Raw genomic sequence first — 19,124 nt, forward strand, 5'->3', positions numbered from 1 at the left:
AAAGCAGGCTGTACCTAGAGAATTGGGGATTGTATCCCGAAAATCAGGGACTCTGAAGTGAACAACTTAGCATGAGCTCCCAGAGCCATGCTTTGGCAAGCAGGGCTAATGCGATCCTTGGAGATGCATGCTGGGGAGTAGGAAAGCTATTTTAATTCTATACACAGCATTAGTGAGACTGTATTGTGTATAGTTCTGGTGTCTCCATTTTAAAAAGGCTGTTGAAAAACTGGAGAGGGTGAGAAGAGAGCCACAACAATTATTTAAGGAGAAAAATGTCTTACAGTGAGAGACTTAAAGAGCTCGATCTGTGCAGCTTATCAAAAAGAAGACTGGGAGGTATCTTGATTAGAGGGTATAAGTACCTTGACAGGGAGAAAATATTGGGTATTAAAGGGCTCTTTAATTTAGTGAAGAAAGGCATAACAAGAACCAGAGGCTAGAAACTGAAGCCAGACAAGTTCAGATTGGAAATAAGACACATTTTAACAGTGAGGGTGATTAATCATGGGAACAAAATACCAAGGGAAGCAGTGGATTCTCCCATCTCTTGAGGTCTTCAAATCACAACTGTTTGCCTTCCTGGAAGATGTGCTTTAGCCAAGCACAAGCTGTTGGGCTCAATGCAGGCATAACCGGGTGAAATTTAAGTGCCTACAGTATACAGGAAGTCAGAATAGATGATTGAATGGTCCATTCTGGCCTCAGTCTTTGACTCTCTGAATCTCCAAGCTTGGCTGGTTTCTAAGATTTTTAATTAAAGATCCTCTTCTGCCCAACAGTTAGTTCCCTTGGTTTCAGAAAGGCTCCCACTCCGCTTAGATGCTGGCTAGAACCAACAAGATGCACCCACCACTGTGACTCAGTAGTAATTACCTGTCATCTTTATGCAGAGCTCAAGCATCTAATATCAGAATGATGGGGGGGGGGGGGGCAAACAAAAAAACCCTTGCATTTTGTAAAAGGGTTCTGGAATCTATTGTGCTATCATACATGCAAACCTCTTAATTTACACTAAAAAAGGTCTTTCTGGCTCTTGAAGAGTACGCAGTTCTATCAGTTTTTAAATTTTTTATATCAAAGGTTGATCAGTAAATATGACAAGGTACAATTAATATGAATACAAAATTGGCTAAGAAACACCAACTTCCATTCTAGTCAATTAAAAAAAAAAGCAAAGAAAAGTGCAATTTTTAAAAATTGATGATGTCCCTTTAGATCTCTCCTCACACAACACATTCCTACTTAATTGCTTTATGCTAGTGTTTCCTGGTATTTATCTGTTTCCAACAACAGGAATAGCATTGCTGTTAAAGCTCTTGAATAAAGTTATACTAAATTAGTTTTATATCAAGTACTGCAGAGAAATAAGTTTGGCACCATTAATAAAAATTAAAGTACTGTATGTAAATAGGTAGTTTTAAGAATATCAAAGTTAACCTTGCTCTTTAAAAATTAAGCTGTTGGGCCCAGGACCATATTGTGATGCTGTACCCCATATTCTTCATAAAAATATTGTTATAATATAAATATGTCATAACTAAGATACGTTTCATGCAAGATGAATCATGTGAGATATCATTGGAAAGGTTATGATTTACTGATGTGATTATCCAATTTGTATGCATGTATCATTTCTGTATCTGAAGTTAGGAATATTGACCATGTAGCAGTTACAACTGTATGTGTACTTGGGGAAATGCCCACCAGACAGTAAGCAATCAGCCTGGATGGTTCCATTAAGAAGGACAATAGGGCTTTGAAGATACTAATCTCCCACCTTCCTGAGAAGCTTCCTGGGATGCTGCTTTGATTCTACAAAGTCATGTGGTCATGTTGTCTGGTACAGGGTCCCATCTTGAGCTGGTTTTTTCCACTGGAAAGCGGGTGGGCTAGGAAACAAAAGATTCCCGCCATATGTAAATCCTATTTAAGGCTGGGAAGTGAGTTAATCTAGGTTCTTGTCGACTCCCGCCCCGGCCAAGAAGGAAGACTGCTGAAAACACCTGAAGAAACAAAGGAACTAAGCTGGGGGAAATAGGGGGTGAGCCCAGGCAAGACAGATCAGCCTGTAAAAGGAATCCCTGGAGATTTAAGCTGCAAGCAGCGCAGTTTACCTTCAAGAAACTCTGCAACCTGCTTGAAACAACATTTAGGGTGAGAAATTATTATTTGTAGCCAGTATTCCTTAGTGTATTAGGCTTAGTTTGCGCATTTGGTTTTATTTCCTCAGTAATCTGTTTTGTTCTGTTTGCTATCCCTTATAATCACTTAAAATTTACCTTTTGTAGTTTTTAACCTTGTTTTTTGTTTATTCCAAAACCCATTTTGTGCAATTCATAACTTGGGGGGGGGGGGGAACTGTGCATATCTTCCTCCATGTTGAGGGATGGGGTGAATTTCATCATCTTACGCTGTATATATTTCTATACAATGCAAGACAATATAATTTTGGGTTTACACTCCAGAACGCGTGTGCACCACAGTGATGGGCAATTCCCTGAGCTGAACCCTCCCACATAGAGCTGATTGCAAACTCTGTGTGATTCTTCAGTTGGATGTGTCCCTACCTGTCTATGTGCTGGATGGGGGCTTGAGAGCCTGACACAGCAGCAAGAGTGGGGTGGACCCGGTCTGGTGGGACAGGCGGGCTCAGTGGGACCCCAGCACATCAGGTGGCACCCCGGAAAGGGGGGGTCCAACCCGTCACACATCTTTCTCTGTATCTATCTGTACAGCACCAAGTATGTCATCAGTGCTCTGTTAATACCACCACCACAACAAACACAAATTACAACAGAGACACTGCATGTATTTTGACGTAATGGTTTACCTTTGGATTAAAGTATCTGCAAGACTGTGGCTGTGATCCTCCAAATAAGGCAATGCGGTAATCGTGTTTTTTCCTTCGTGGCCGCGTGCCCTCCACTAGCTCTTCTCTGTCCTCTGGAGACAGCAGATGATATCGCATTCCACCTACAAGGAAATCCATGCAGTTTGTGCACAAAGGTATGTATGCATACAATAAATGAAGAGAAACGAATTTTAAGCTATGTTTTCCAAATATCCAGCATTTTTCTTAAACCTACTTTCATTCATGAAAATATTCACCAATTTTTTCCATTTAAGAGAGAATATATAATATAACAGGGGTTCTCAACCTTTTTCTCTCTAAGGCCCCTCTCGACGTGCTATAAACACTCCAGGGCCCAGTGGGGGGGGGTTGGAAGGGAAGGAGGGGGAGGGGGCTCAGGGCATAGGCGTAGTTTGACTTCTTTTTTGTGGGGGAAGGGGCAGGGGCCAGTGGTCCAGAAAGGGAGTGCCAACCTCCACCCCGACTCACCTCAGCAGGCCACCCACCAGTCTGGGTTGGTGGTGGTGGCAGGGTGGGGTGGACAAAAAATTATAACTCAAAAGGTGGGAGCTTATGTCAAAAAGTTTGAAAACATCTTAGGGCACAGGGAGGGGATAGATAGGGACTGCAGGGGGGTAGCTCAGGATGCAGGGTTGGGGTAGCTCAGGGTGCAGGGAGAGGGTAGCTGGGGCTGTGTGCAGACAGGGGGTAGCTCAAGGTGCAGGGAGGGCATAGCTCAGGGTGCAGGAAAAGGAGGAGTACTAGGGTCTATGTGCTGGGGCAGGTCCTATTCCCAGAGGGGTCTGCCGGCCATGGAGTTGATTCTCCCCACTCGGGCGGCTCTTACCAGCTGCCTCTGTGGGAGGAGAGGGGGCTGGGACTCGGTAGCTGAGAAGCAGCTTTAACCCAGGGCACCAGCAGGAGAGGAAGGAACTCTGCACCTGCCTGAGGAAGGAACACTGCAGCTGCCTGCTCCCTGGCACCAGCCAGAGAAGCAGCTTCCCTGCACTGCCTGGTGCAATGGCAAAAACAGCAGCCAGCACATTTTCCCCCACCAACAGCAGTTACCTACTGAGCCTGCTCCGTTTGGGTGAGCATGCTCAGTACAACCTAGATAGGAAATTCTGCCAGGGAGCTGTTTGTACCACTACATCGGGTCCCCAACCTCGCGGGGGACACCGGGAATCAGGGCTTCAGCCCTTCACCTCCCAGGAGTCCCAGCTTCAGCCCTGCAGAGGGGCCCCAGTGAGGATTGGGGCTTCAGCCCCTTACCTCCCGGCTTGAGCCCCATGGGGGGCGCTAGGATTCGGGGTCCGGGTTTCAGCCACAGGGCCCTGTGGCCCTCTGGAAAGGGCTTGAAGACCCCCCAGTTGAGAAACGCTGTAGCGGAACATAGGTATAGGACAGATGCCCAGTTTTAGGATCCATGTCAGACAGGTCCAGCAATGTCAAAATAAAACAAGGATAAAAGGTGCCTGCATGCTCTATTCCAGTTTAAAAATCTATCCATTTAGTTAAAGGCATAACTGAAAGTTGCCACATGGGAACGGGCAGAAGGAAACATGCATAGAAAAGGCAGACCTGGGAAGTCCAAAAGTAGAAGTATAAGAAAAGAGAAACCGGACCAGCAAAATTTAAATAGGGGATACAAGCATGCTAGGAAGACATTGACTTGTTTTTAGTCTCCAGCTAACACCACAGAGGAGAGCTAGCTGTCTGCATTCCCCTTCTCATCAAGAAAACCAAACCAAAACCTTAGTTTACCTGTGGCAACAGTATAAGACCTTTTCAAAGATAATGCAAGCACTTACTTTACTGTCTGTTTAGGAAATATTCTAGTATGTCCAAAAATTTTACTAATATCAGCAGCGGTATAACTTGTCTCCTCAACCCTGCCCCTGCTTTATACCAAGAGCTCTAACCTCCATTTGGCTTTATTGAGAGACAAGATCACTCAACACCGAGAAGGATGAAGCCGTAAGTTTTTAAGAGTTAAGTTAGCAGGAAAAGAATGACTGTGTGTTGCTTTTAAAGCAGTGCTATGTAGTTTATTCCAGCAGTAACTGAAAGACTAAAATTAAATTTGGATTTTCTTTCCAAAAACCTGAATAATATTTATGAATATCTGGATTCATCACTGGCATTTGATGAAGTTTTAGGGATTGCATTAGGAATCCATGTCCGGTAGTGGGGGTAGGAGGATTTGTCCCCTCCGTTTTGTTTTGTTTTTTAAAAATGTATTCATTTAAATAGACACACACTATGTCAAAGAGATATTTCATTCAGCACCTTTAGAATGCTGTATCTTTAGTCCCAATTGTCAGTCTGCATTAGTACCAGAGATGGTGGAGCATAGGTTTAATTTTCTTAAGTCACCTAGGGAAGCTTCATAGACTCAGACATTTTGACATAAACATTTCTTATTAATTCCAATCTAAACCTGAGAAATATTAAAGTTATTAGCTAGTCTCAAAGGTGCACTAACCCTCCCAATTATCCCTAATAATCTTGATAAGGAAGCCACAATTCATTACTTATCACTAAGTTGGGATCATTTACCACTGACTTTCATTTCTTTTCTCATTATATCTGGTATACTCCAATAGGTGCTATTTATTTGACAAGCAATTAATCAACTTCAGCTAAACGAGACACCCTAGAAGGCATACAGTTATTGCCAATTTAAACTAAACTAAAATACAGTGAAAAATATTTTCATATTAGATTAAGCAACAGTCAGAGAGCAAAAAAGCGTTATGTATCTAAACTGACTGTATTGAATATTAAACTGTGCAACTCGGAGGCAACTTACTTATCACCATTTTAAGGCATTCAGGGTTATCTTGAATAAGTGGCTCAGCTTGTACCGTTTTACTTAAGAAGTTCTTCGATATAAGAGGAAATCTGACTTTAGCAAGGATGTCGACCATGTATGGCTGGCGGTTAGGTTCATCATACTTCAGCCACCTGACTGCTGCATCATAAACCTAAAACACAAAAACAAAACCCAGAAAAATAACTAAAGCTTCAAAACAGTTTTTTTTGTGTAGCTGAAATAGAGTTGCCAACTTGGTAATATTTAAAAACTGGACACTCTGGCGGGAGTGCCGAAACCTCACTGTCCTGTGTCTTCTCCAGGCTCTGTTCCCATCCACTCCTCTTTCCCTCTCCCCCATTGCTTTTCCCCTTCCCCACCACCCAGGTCAGGAGGGACTTGCCTACAGAGCCAAGGCTAGGAGTTGAAGGAGCCCAATGCAGGAAGGTGACGGCCCCGGCTGAGTAGGGGCTGGTGCAGGTGATGACCCAGCGCCTCCCCGCCAGCAGTAACCAGACTTTGGATGACTGGTCAGTAGATCTGACTGGACACTGCCAGGTCCCCTTTTCGACCGAACTTTCTGATTGAAAACCAGGCATCTAGCCACCCTATGTTGAAAGTTCATCTAATTTATGATTCCACAATGTGTGAATTTCACAAAAATGTGGAAAACCCAACATACTTTAATGCTAAACAAAATAAATTATTACTTTGGGATAAATACAACCTACAAAGGCTTCAGATTTTGAGCGGTCTATAAAAACCAATTTTATTTTCAAATGAAAGGTCCAATACTGAAAATTCTTATTCACCTGAATAACCCAACTAATATCAAGTCTACTCCTGAGCATAAGGATTTGTATGACCAGGACCAAAGCAAAAGGCAGATGTTATAATACAACACAAGATTTATAACCCTGCCCTTACCTGAAGTACCTTGTAACTTTTTTTTTTTAAAATAATGTTTCTAGTCTACAGTGTGAGGGAGATTTCAATTATACTGGAATTTTGTGTCTCAGAACATATATATTTTATTTTTATTCTACATTACCACAGCACCTTTGTTAGGAGGGCCCCTTCAAATAAAAGTTATTTAAAACAATTAACAGCAGATTACTGCAAATTTAACATTACAGTAAGTTAAGTTGGTAAAGAACCCAAGTATGCCAATATACGTGGGCATTTTTTCTGTTGTCACCTTGGGTGAAGTTTAAAGAAAAAAGCATCCAGGGTTTGCATGCTAAAATAACTGAACAAACAGCTGCTGCATTTACATACAGGAATGCAAAGTGTTTCTTTGCTTTATCTAGTGTGTTTACACCCGACAGTCTCTGCTTTAAATAATAGTTATGACTGGTCACGCTGTCACAACACATTTGAGCTGAAAACTGATCATAACAAGTAATTAGAGTTCAAACTGGATGAGTATTCTGCCACCAAACCCCTTTGCCACATTTTGAATTACTAAAGTCAAAGGACTGTCCCCATGACCAGACTAAAACATTTCCATTATAATCCCTTTACCCATGAACTATAAATCAGAAAATAAGGGTGAATGAAAAAAAAAAAAGATAGGTTTATTACTAACCCTACAGGCTAAGTAAACCCAACAGATGTATAATTGGACCAGAAAACATGATATACACTTATTGATGGAAACACATACAGGAAAAATATGAAAGGTAGTTTATAACTAAACCAACTTTCCTTAGCTAAAGCTAAAATGCACTCTGGAGTGGTACACAAGCTACCGTATGTACAAAGATCATCCGGACACCCCAACAATCACCCTTCATGCAGAGTGGTTGGCTGGCAGACAGTTTGAGAGCAAGTTCCCTTTGATAATAGAGAACAATTTATGCAACTTAAATCTTCTCATAGCCTGCATAAAAAGCCTGTGGGTAAGTTCTTCCTACACAAAATCTTTTACAACTTAGCTGAGCTGGAGCTCACCCTCTCAGTTTAGGGCTTTAACTCTATTCTATTAGTTAGCTAACTCTGCAAACAAACAAAAACAAAAACAAAAAAAAAAAAAAAAAACACACAACCAAACCCAACCCCCCAAAAAGTACTCTAATGCTTTTGGAACTTGCATTTCTAGTTTCTAGGGCGTTACTCTGTGGTCTCAGTGTTTCCATGCCCACAGCTAGAACTCTCAAGTTTCACTCATTTCCAGTTTGTACCAGTCAATTCTCATGTTCTTACCACTCAACATTTAAAAAACAAAACAAAAGACCACACACATACTTTAATATAAACCGAAGCTTCGTTGTTTAATCTTGCCCAAGCAAATTCACATAGTTTTATGTAGCTGCAAAGACTGGCTAGAAAACAACATGCAGAAGCAGTATCTGTAGAGTCCTACATTCCAAATGGGATGGAGTGAAGGCAACTTTTAGGGCTATCAACATCAGTAATTCCTTTCACTGAATGGTCTTCTGGCTCCTTTTAGCTGCCTACAAGCATTGTCTTGGATCTTCTATCTCATCAATCCCATTTCCAGATTTCTTGAGTGCTCTGTCCATTCCAGTTAAATAGTTACATTCCTCTTCCAACTCAGCTCATGTACTATGGCTAAGGATACAATTCTGTCGCAGAGGTCACGGATTCCATGACTTCAACAGCTTCAGCCCACCGCACAGGCCAGTCAGTCAGTTCCCGGAGGGGCTCCCAGTGTTAGTCTCCCCCTCCCCCAGGTATTTTTAATAGAAGTCACAGATAGATTGCGGACTTCAGTGAATTTTTGTTATTGCCCGTGACTTGTCTGTGACTTTTATTAAAAATACCTGGGACAAAAATCTTAACCTTAACTAAGGCAATGGAGGTCATATATCAGTTGTTCTCAAACTTTTGTACTGGTGACCCCTTTCACATAGCTAGCCTCTGAGTGTGACCCCCATTATAAATTAAAAACACTTTTATACATTTAACATCATTGTAAATGCTGGATGCAAAGCGGGTCTTGGGGTGGAGGCTGAAAGCTCGCAACCCCGCATGTAATAACCTTCTGACCTCTGAGGGGTCCCGACCCCCCAGTTTGAGAACCCCTGTCATATATGGACCTAGATAGACAGAACTGTTTCCATAATCCCCTCCTTATTTCCTTGAAGCCATCCTCACAACTACACAGCTTCCCACACCTGAAATGCTGCCCCATATTTGTTTTTGTCTGAATTAGACAGAAAGATTTCTGGGTCAGGATTCATAAGTTATTCCATGATCTATGAAGCACTATGGAAATAGTAAATGTAATACATTGTAAATCAGTGTTTAAAGCTTTCAATTGATGTATTTAGCTGGTAGAACACATATTTTATTAAGAAAACTGGAGTCTTACCTGATCTTCTGCCCTTACAGTCAGTGTGTCCTGGTTCAGGAGATGTGTCACACGTTTAACATCAAGCTGTAGAAACTCATCTGTCTTGTAAACCTCAGTGAAATGTTGATGGATAAAGTCATCTGCAGTGGCCTTCAGTTCTGGACAGTCTAGGCATTCTGCTAATACACTTATACCTATACAGGGAGGTGGAAAATATAAAAAGGTGTTAGACATTTCCCAAAGTTTGTATTCCAAGAAGTTTTCATATATGCCAATGGAATAAGTATCTCTGAAATTATGGTATTTTTATTACTTACATAGCACACAGTTTTACCCATAGCACCCACAACTCATCTGCAACTCAAGCTGAAAGAACTAAATGCTTCTCTTCTTCTGAAACTGGAGGCAAACACAAACTTATGGATCTATCTCAGTGGAAAGAAGGGAAAGAAATAAATACTTCTACCACAATGTAATGCTATTCCACTTTTGGTTCCCAATCCTGTACAAGCCCATAATTTGATCAGGTTAATGGGTCTCTCCACAGGTAGAGCTAGTTGTAGAATTGGGACCTCAGTTTATAATGAAAACGACATCAGTTCCTTAAAAAGTGAGTCAAGAACATGACACTATAATCTTCATTTCTGTTAAACAGGATCCTATACTTAAATCCACTGAACCTCTTATAAGAAATATTGTTTGTAGAAGCTACTCTGAAACTTGAGTAGGTGGGATAAGTGTTCTAGCAATATTTTGCAGTTCATAAGTTTTCCAAGTGAAGTCTCAAAAGTTTATGGCATATTGAATCAGATATACCTGATTTATGCAAATTCTGTTGTCTTTTAAAAAGAAAAACATGCAGCTCATTGGCATTTTTCAAAGAATACCTTTAAAACGATGCATCTGTGTTTAAGTAATCTCTTACCAAGACAGTTTGAAGCATCCACTTGCTCTTTCAAAAAATCCACACACATTTTTTTCACAGGTTCTATTTGATATTGGTTTGCTGCATCTAGTAAAGACTGGACGTTATTGCTATTAACGGAAATTCTGCAAAACACGTTTAGTGTAAAATGAGCACCACAAACTACCAAGCTACTGGTGTTTGAAACATTTAAATAAAGTTATGCAAAAACATCTACAAAATTATTTCCCCACTCTTTCCCAGACAGCTTTACCTTAAATTTAAGTGTGAAATGTATTCTTCTTTTAGGTCCTTTCCTGCCCTCCCCTAATACAATAACTTACATAACAATAAGCAAATAAAGACAAGCTGGAACTACTGATTCTGAGTTCTAAAGGATGATTCTTAACCTCTGGACATTTGTAAGAATCTGATCTTGCAACCCTCATTTGTACAATTAGCCCTTATACAAGTGGTAGCAGATTGAAGGAATGGACCATCTCTTCATCAAGTGTCACCCCACAGCCCTTTTAGCCCAAATAAGCTCAATATACACAATCCAGATGACTGAAGTACTATTTAAAAGCAGAAGAGAAAAGAAATATTGTTATGAAGTTTACAGAGCTACCCATCTAATCTTCCTAGAAACGTTTGCCCTAGTCCTGCAAGCTATTCTGCATAAGCAGACTCCAGTGACCAGCGCCCACGTAGAGCTCCACTGATGTTAACGGGGCATATGCAGGTCCCTACTCACAGAGGGCAGCTTGCAGGATCCGAACCTTTGGTATCTCTTTCACAGATGCAAATATCAATCAGTTTTAGGTGCTCTCAGACTGATGTTTAGAGACTCCATGTAGTAATGCAAACAGCACATTCATGCATTTGGGAATGTTTATTTAGAAACAAAAGCAAAAGCTTGCCAATTATATATTCAATTTAAAAAAAAAAAGGCGGGGGTTCCAAAAAACCTGGAACAATAAAAACCCTGTTTTATTAGGTTACATCACTATGGCCCTGATCACACGAACACATTAGAGTTTAACTATACACACTGAAGCTATGTCTACACATGGAACTCAGGGTGTGATTCCCTGCTTGTGTACACGTACTTTTCTAGCTCGTCTCAGCTTGCACTCCGCACAGCTCAGATGAGAGCTAGCGCAAGTATGTTTACACGAGCCCTAGCTCCTAGTGTACATGTACACACACGTAGCTCCATTTAAGATACAAGTTTAAGTGTTTTAAGGATCAAGGCATACATTAAGAACATTTTAGTTGGAATAATATTTGAATGACAATGGTATAGAGAAAAAAAAGTTTACTAATGTTAACAAATTTTAAGGAAGACTGAAATAAGGAGCTATGAATAGTAACAAGTAGCTGAACTACACACACTTTTTTTCTTTGAGATTTTATCTTTTATAAATGGCATACTAAGCTGTCAACTTTCTGGCAAAAATGACAAACTTAAATAACAAGCTACCTCGCAGTATAAGCAAACTCCACAAGCTGTTCAATAATGTCAGGCTCTGCATCTTTTAGCTCCACTTCAAAGGACTTCGATTCAAGCATATTTGCTGCAATGAAAAATGTAACAATAGAACTAAATCAGTCTATCACTCTCTGAGCAGTTGTTTTTCCACCAGTCACAAAAAGCAGCAGCAAAGCAACTATGCCAAGGGGAAAAACCTTAAAACAAAAACGAAACCAGCATTCCCAGAACCTAAATATTCACACATAGGAACTTTTTAAATAGAAACAAAATGAATTTATACTATACCATAATATAAAAGTTTATTGCTAATATTCCAATAATAACTTCACTTTTGTAAATTCTACTCACATTTAAGAACATAAGAACTAGGGCTGTCGATTAATCGCAGTTAAGTCACGCGATTAACTCAAAAAAATTAATCACAATTAATCGGCGTTTTAATCACACTGTTAAACAACAGAATACCAATTACAATTTATTAAATATTTTGGATGTTTTTCTACATTTTCATATGTATTGTATTCTGGTGTGTATTATTTTTTATTACAAATATTTGCACTAGAAATGATAAACAAAATAAATAGTATTTTTCAATTTACCTCATACAAATACTGTAGTGCAATCTGTCTTGAAAGTGCAACTTACAAATGTAGATTTTTTTTTTGTTATATAATTGCACTCAAAAACAAAACAATGTAAAACTTCAGAGCCTACAAGTCCACTCAGTCCTACTTCTTGTTCAGCCAATCGCTAAAACAAAACATGCTTGTTTACATTTACAGGAGATACTATTCCCTCTTCTTATTTACAATGTCACCTGAAAGTGAGAACAGGCATTTGCATGGCACTTTTGTAGCCGGCATTGCAAGATATTTATGAGCCAAATGCGCTAAAGATTCATATGCCCCTTCATGCTTAAGCCGCCATTCCAGAGAACATACTTCCATGTTGATGACGCTTGTTTAAAAAAAAAAAAAAAAGTTAATTAAATGTGTAACTGAACTCCTTGTGGGGAGAAATTGTATGTCCCCTGCTCTGTTTTACCCACATTCTGCCATGTATTTCATGTTATAGCAGTCTTGGATTATGACCCAGCACATGTTCATTTTAAGAACACTTTCACTGCTGATTTCACAAACACAAAGAAGGTACCAATGTGAGATTTCTAAAGATAGCTACAGCCCTTAACCCAAGATTTAAGAATCTGAAATGCCTTCCAAAATCTGAGAGGGACAAGGTATGGAGCATGCTTTCAGAAGTCTGAAAAGAGCAGTGCTGCAATGCGGAAACTACAGAACCTGAACCACCAAAAAAGAAAATCAACCTTCCGCAGTGGCATCCGACTCAGATAATGAAAATTTACATGCGTTGGTCCGCACTGCTTTGGATTGTTATTGAGCAGAACCCATCATCAGTATGTCCTCTGGAATAGTTGTTGAAGCATGAAGAGACATATGAATCTTTAGCGCCTGTGGCTCATAAATATCTTGCGACGCTGGCTACAACAGTGCCACGAGAACGCTTGTCCTCACTTTCAGGTGACACTGTAAACAAGAAGTGGACAAGCATTATCTCTCATAAATGTAAACAAACTTGTTTGTCTGAGCAATTGGCTGAACAAGAAGTCGGACTGAGTGGACTTGCAGGCTCTGAAATTTTAGAAAAGTGATTGGGGTATGGAATGGCTTCCGTATGAAGAAAGATTAATAAGACTGGGACTTTTCAGCTTGGAAAAAAGATGACCGGGGGGGGGGGGTATGATAGAGGTCTATAAAATCATGACTGTGTCGAGAAAGTAAATAAGGAAGTGTTATTTACTCCTTCTCATAACACAAGAACTAGGGGTCACCAAATGAAATTAATAGGTAGCAAGTTTAAAACAAACAAAAGGAAGTATTTCTTCATACAACGCACAGTCAACCTGTGGAACTCTTTGCCAGAGGATGTTGTGAAGGCCAAGACTATAACAGCGTTCAAAAAAGAACTAGATAAATTCATGTAGGATAGGTCCTTCAGTGGCTATTAGCCAGGATGGGCAGGGATGGTGTCCCTAGCGTCTGTTTGCCGGAAGACAGGAAATGGCTCACTTGATGATTACTTGTTCTGTTCATTCGCTCTGGGGCACCTGGCATTGGCCACTGTCTGAAGACAGAATACTGGGCTAGATATACCTTTGGTCTGACCCAGTATAGCCATTCTTATGTTCTTATTAGGGCTGTCCAGCAATTAAAAAAAATTAATCACAATTAAAAAAAATTAATCGCACCGTTAAATAATAAAATACCATTTATTTAAATATTTTGGATGTTTTCTACATTTTCAAATATATTGATTTCAATTACAACACAGAATACAAAGTGTACAGTGCTCAATTTATATTTATTTTTGATTACAAGTATTTGCACTGTAAAAAAACAAAAAAAATTGTATTTTTCAATTCACCTAATACAAGTACTGTAGTGCAATCTCTTTATCATGAAAGTTGAACTTACAAATGTAGAATCCTGTACAGAAGAATGGCTATACTGGGTCAGACCAAAGGTATATCTAGCCCATTATCTTGTCTTCTGACAGTGGCCAATGCCAGGAGCCCCAGAGGGAATGAACAGAACAGGTAATCACCAAATGATCCATCCTCTGTTGCCCATTCCCACCTTCTGGCAAACAGAGGCTAGGGACACCATCCCTGTCCATCCTGGCTAATAGCCATTGGTTGACCTATCCTCCATGAACTTATTTAGTTCTTTTTTGAACCCTGTTATAGTCTTGGCCTTCACAACATCCTCTGGCAAAGTGTTCCACAAGAAGATACTTAATCACATCAGTAGCCCCATTGACTTCAACAAGAGAAGATAAAAGGGTTAAAAAGCAGCGCTGCATGAGGGAAGGAGAGAAATTAAGGTGAGAGAAAAGTACAAGAGCTTTCCCTCGGATTGTTTAAGAACCAGTCTCTATTACCTTCTTCAAAGACCCATGGCAAAAATTCGTTAACCTTTTTATTTTAAATATTAAAAACTCAAAATTGTCTTATTTTAATGAAGACTTACTAGTAAACATCAAGTTAAAAAAGTGACTGGCTGAAGCAAGCACAACACGATGAGCTGGGATCTTTCTTTCCTGGACCATGAGAATGACATCACAGAGAGTTTTCTAATAATAAAAAAATAAAGAGCAACTTGGTGAGAAGTACAAACAAGATTATCATCTTAAATGAGGTTTTCAGAAATCCATTGCTTTCTCCGCTCTCCGGCTAGCAGGCTCATCACACAATGGTAAAGTAAAAAACATAAGAACAATTAGTAGTTTAGATATGCCAAACAAAGGTGAAGGGACGATCAAAGTTAAGGCTTACGTAACAATCTTGGTTTACCCTGTTTAACAAGACAATAATGCGCCTTTATACTGGAAACAAATAGATCTCCCAAGCAGCAACTCAAACATAAGCAAGTTAAAAGACAGTTGTCAGTTTAAAAGTTTCCACAAAGAAATTATTTTTTTACCTGCCATTGTCTATGTAACATGTAAGATCACTGTTCTGAGAATTTTCTGTTTACTCAGTTTGGTTATCTGGTATATTTTGACAGCACTGAATGTCTAGTCACACAGTTTTTCCCATTTGTGTGATCTTTCATAGTGACAGGAAGACAAAGCACCTTTAAAACTAGAAAAGGTGTTGGAGCAAGAATAGTGCGTGGGGGTGGAATATATATAAATGAATAGAATTAAAGTTGGCATTCCTTTAAGATTGACTTTAAGGACATGAACACATGTCCGACTTCAATGGGACTCGAGGACACACAGCATCAGGTTCTTATTGAATTCATTAGTATTGCTGTCTAGCATTAGAACTTAATTCTGAGGTAAATGAATTTCTTAGAATATCAGGGTTGAAAGAGACCTCAGGAGGTCATCTAGTCCAACCACCTGCTCAAAGCAGGACCAATCCCCCACTAAATCATCCAGCCAGGGCTTTGTCAAGCCTGACCTTAAAAACCTCTAAGGAAGGAGATTCCCTTATTGCAAAAAAGTTAAACCAAAACAACCCATTAATATTGTGGGAAGGAAGTGTGCATAATCAGAACCAGATAGGGAAAACAGAATGATAGTTTAAATATCTGATTATCTGAGTTTCAAATCAGTTCCCTAAATGCTCTTTTAGTACTTTTTGGTTCACTCAGGAAACAACAAAGTTCAGAATCATCTACAGCTACAACAATAGATTCATAAAAATAATGCATATGTTTTAAAAAAAAATGTTGTTTAAGTAACAAGTGTACACCAGAAAAAGTCTCTTCGCACACCTGTAGCTTAAAATACTTAAACAATAAAGACCAAATTTGGTCTTACAAAAGTTGCTCCAAACCCAAGACCTTGTAGGCAAAGCTTCAGAGCATGTTCTTTTACAGATGAATTAGAAACTCCTGAACACATTTGGCTTAACAGAAATGCTGTCTGATTTATGACAAGCACAACTGTAATATTCTGCATTTAATTCAGATGGTAGGGTCCAAGCAGGGACCAAAGCCAAGATTTTTAGTGACAATATTAAAAGCTGCCAACACTTTTGCACAACACTTTGGAAACATGACCTGTTGTGAACTACCCCTCCCTGTTGTCATTTGAAATTTACCTAGAGAAGGTGGGACTTCTATACGAACAAGTTTTATTTCTTGGTCAGATTTTTCACTCAAAGATGGTAGTTAATTTTTTCCTCTTAAAACGCTTTCCTTCACCTCTACCCCCCACCCCCACCCCAGAGATAGATGGAGTGTCTGAACACAAACAAAACTAAATAAAACCCTCTAGGAGAAGGAAACTGATTTAAGCTTCAATACAAAGCCTTCTTTCCTCTATTGCATACATGTATGCATGCACACACACGCTTGCATTTGTTAAAGCATTTTAAGATGTCATATATGGAGCCTCCCAATCCTGACAATGTCTCTTTAATTACAATTGGTAGTTTTATGGGAGGAGAAATATTTCCACACTCATTCATTCCCACTCAGTGGTTCTGAGCATCAGACAATAGTTACACTTCAAGGCAGGGAGATGGGGCTTAGACCTCCACAGAGAGATAGAGTCACCCAGTTGCCAGCTCACATGTGGAAGAGCAACGAGAGAGACTTCCCAGAAAAGTTAGAACCCCTTCTAAATTAGCTGTACTCAGGGCTTATTTCCCAAAAATACATAAGCCACCTTGAAAGAGACAACAGTGGCAACATGCCTACAGATTTCTGCCAAGGATAGGGTTTGAACTTACAGTGCATGGGTGCAGCTCTGGTTCAATGGCCACATCATTTCCCTTGAGCCTTCAAATTATTGTGAAAATACAGTGCAAATCCACATTTCAACAGAGCCCTAGGGCTTGTCTACACTGGCAATTTACAGCACTGCATCTTTCTCACTCAGGGGTGTGAAAAAACACTTCCCTGAGTGCAACAAGTTTCAACGCTGTAAAGCACCAGGGTAGACAGTGCACCAGCGCTGATAGCTACGCCCCTCATGGAGGTGTGTGGTCGCTGTGCTGAGACCACACAAGCCACATTAAAAGTGCTGCCATGCTTTAATGTTGCCAGTGTAGACTAGCCCCTCGTCTTGCTGCACAGGTGCATTTCCTTTTCTTTGGCTCCACCTACTTTCCTAACTTAACCCTGAATACCTTCTACATCAGTGGTTCCCAAACTCCCTCCTCCCCAACCCCCAGATACTATTTTGAGAGCATTGGGGAGATTCGTGGGTCGCAGATGGCCCGTGAGTTTGAGACCCCTGATGCACATGTATTGAGAAGATGTTCCCTGCCTCAAATTGCTTACAAACAAGGGATAGCACCATTCAGTGGCCTCAAATTGGTGCTGTGAGTGAATGGCACTTTACATAAACAATAAAAACCACCTTAATATCAGATGCTCTCCACCAGTACTACATTATCAGAACTGAAAGGCACATCCTCTGAATTATGGACTTGAAGGTATACACTGAAAAATGGTTTATCCCAATGAAAACAAACAAAAGCATACATGTGGACAACCAGATACAATACTTTTAGTCTGCCTATGAAACAGGACTGGTTTGCTGAACATATTAATTCAATTTGCATTGAGTACCAGAACTCAGTATATAGCCTCCATTTAAACAAGCTTTTTTTTTTTTGGTTATTTGGAAAAAACAAAGTATAAGTAGTGTGGAAAAAAAACCCTGACTTCTACAACATTAATTCATAATTTCTGGCCCAGCACAGTAACACAAAGATGATTGGACAAGGGGAACAGAAAGGGATAGTGGGAAAGATGTGAGGGCCAAAAGTTAATTGATTCACTAGCCTGATGTCAGTTATTGGCAATCTGGGGCCTGATCCAACTCCCATATAAATCAGTGGGAGCTGGATTGGGCCTTTAGGGAGGTTCATGCTGGAGGAGTATACTTTCTATTAGTAAACACAACACCTAGTCAAAGGGCTGTTCATCCCCCAGTTCCAGTCACCACATTATCTCTGGTTGTTGAGTCAGCTGTGGTTTTGGCCTCTATCCTCAATGGCACTTGAATCCTAGAATTAAGTTAGCTTTTGTGGAATTGATTGGTTGTTTTAAACAGAGTTGGCAGTTTTTTAAAGAGACATTTTTAAGGGCACACAAGCAAACTATCCCACTGCATAGGAAAGACAAGAAGTATGGTAAGACACTATGCTGGCTTAACCAGGAGATCTTCAATGACCTATAACTCAAAAGAGAGTCATACCAGAAGTAGAAACTAGATCAAATTACAAAGGATGAGTATAAAACATCACCACAAGCATATAGGGATAACATTGGAAAGGCCATGGCACAAAACAAGGTTAAACTAGGCAGGGATATAAAGTGTAACAAGAAAGCATTTTACAAATACATGAGAAGCAAGAGGAAGACCAGGGTCAATGTAGTCCATTACTCAGTGAGGAGGGAGAGAATTACAGAAAACATAGTCTTAGCATATGCACTATGTGCCTCAGGAGGCATGTGACCAGGATTCATCACCAAATTTGGTCCGCTGGTTGGATCAGCTTCCCTGGGTTGGGGGTACTGATGAGGAGTGGGACATGAACGCTGATCTATGTTCCCCTAGAAAGTGCACTGATGGCCTAAGTCTTAAATGCCTGCTTCGTTTCAGATTTCACCAAAAAGGTTAGCAGTGATTGGATGACTAAGAGTGAACATCAGCATAAATTTGGTGGGATCTGAGGCTAAAATAGGAAAAAAAAAAAATTAAGAATTACTTAGGGCTCGTCTTCACTAGCAAGGTTAAAGCGCTGCTCCAGCAGCGCTTTAATGTGGCTTGCGTATATGCGGCACAGAGCTGGGTGAGAGCTCTCCCAGTATTCTTAAAAACAAAACAAAACAAAAAAAAACAACAACAAATGTCCACAAGGGGAATAGCTACCAGCGCTGGTGCACGGTCTACACTGGCACTTAACAGCGCTGAAACTTGCAGCACTTGGGGGGGGGCGGGGGGTGCTCGCGCGCGTGCGTTTTCACACCTCTGAGCGAGAAAGTTACAGCACTGTAAAGTGCCAGCGTAGACAAGCCCCTGGACAAGTTAGATGTCTTCAGGTCAGCAGGGTCTGATGAAACACACCCTAGAATATTTAATGAACTGGCTGAAGAGATCTCTGAGCAACTAGTTATTATCTTTGAGAAATCATGGCGGATGGGATAGAAGAGATACCAGACGACGGGAAAAGGGAAAATATAGTACCTATCT

General features: G+C 40.2%; 1 protein-coding gene across 4 annotated transcripts in view; it reads right to left on the reverse strand.

Annotated features, from left to right (window-relative positions):
* The window catches only part of KLHL7 (kelch like family member 7), a 40,697-nt gene that overhangs the window by 17,802 nt on the left and 3,771 nt on the right, over positions 1-19,124 (reverse strand). For all 4 annotated transcript variants that reach the window (XR_005290838.2, XM_038388316.2, XM_043509184.1 and 1 more), the window contains exons 2-7: positions 14,435-14,537; positions 11,376-11,469; positions 9,914-10,038; positions 9,007-9,182; positions 5,667-5,841; positions 2,834-2,976 (exon numbers count right to left, since the gene is read on the reverse strand). Coding sequence is in view for 3 of the 4 variants with exons in the window: in XM_038388316.2 (XP_038244244.1) it covers positions 2,834-2,976; positions 5,667-5,841; positions 9,007-9,182; positions 9,914-10,038; positions 11,376-11,469; positions 14,435-14,537 (816 nt within the window). In the remaining variant the exon portion in view is untranslated. The remainder of the gene's footprint in view (positions 1-2,833; positions 2,977-5,666; positions 5,842-9,006; positions 9,183-9,913; positions 10,039-11,375; positions 11,470-14,434; positions 14,538-19,124) is intronic.

This window comes from Dermochelys coriacea, chromosome 2 (assembly GCF_009764565.3).
Source record: "Dermochelys coriacea isolate rDerCor1 chromosome 2, rDerCor1.pri.v4, whole genome shotgun sequence".
NCBI classification, from domain to species: domain Eukaryota; kingdom Metazoa; phylum Chordata; order Testudines; family Dermochelyidae; genus Dermochelys; species Dermochelys coriacea.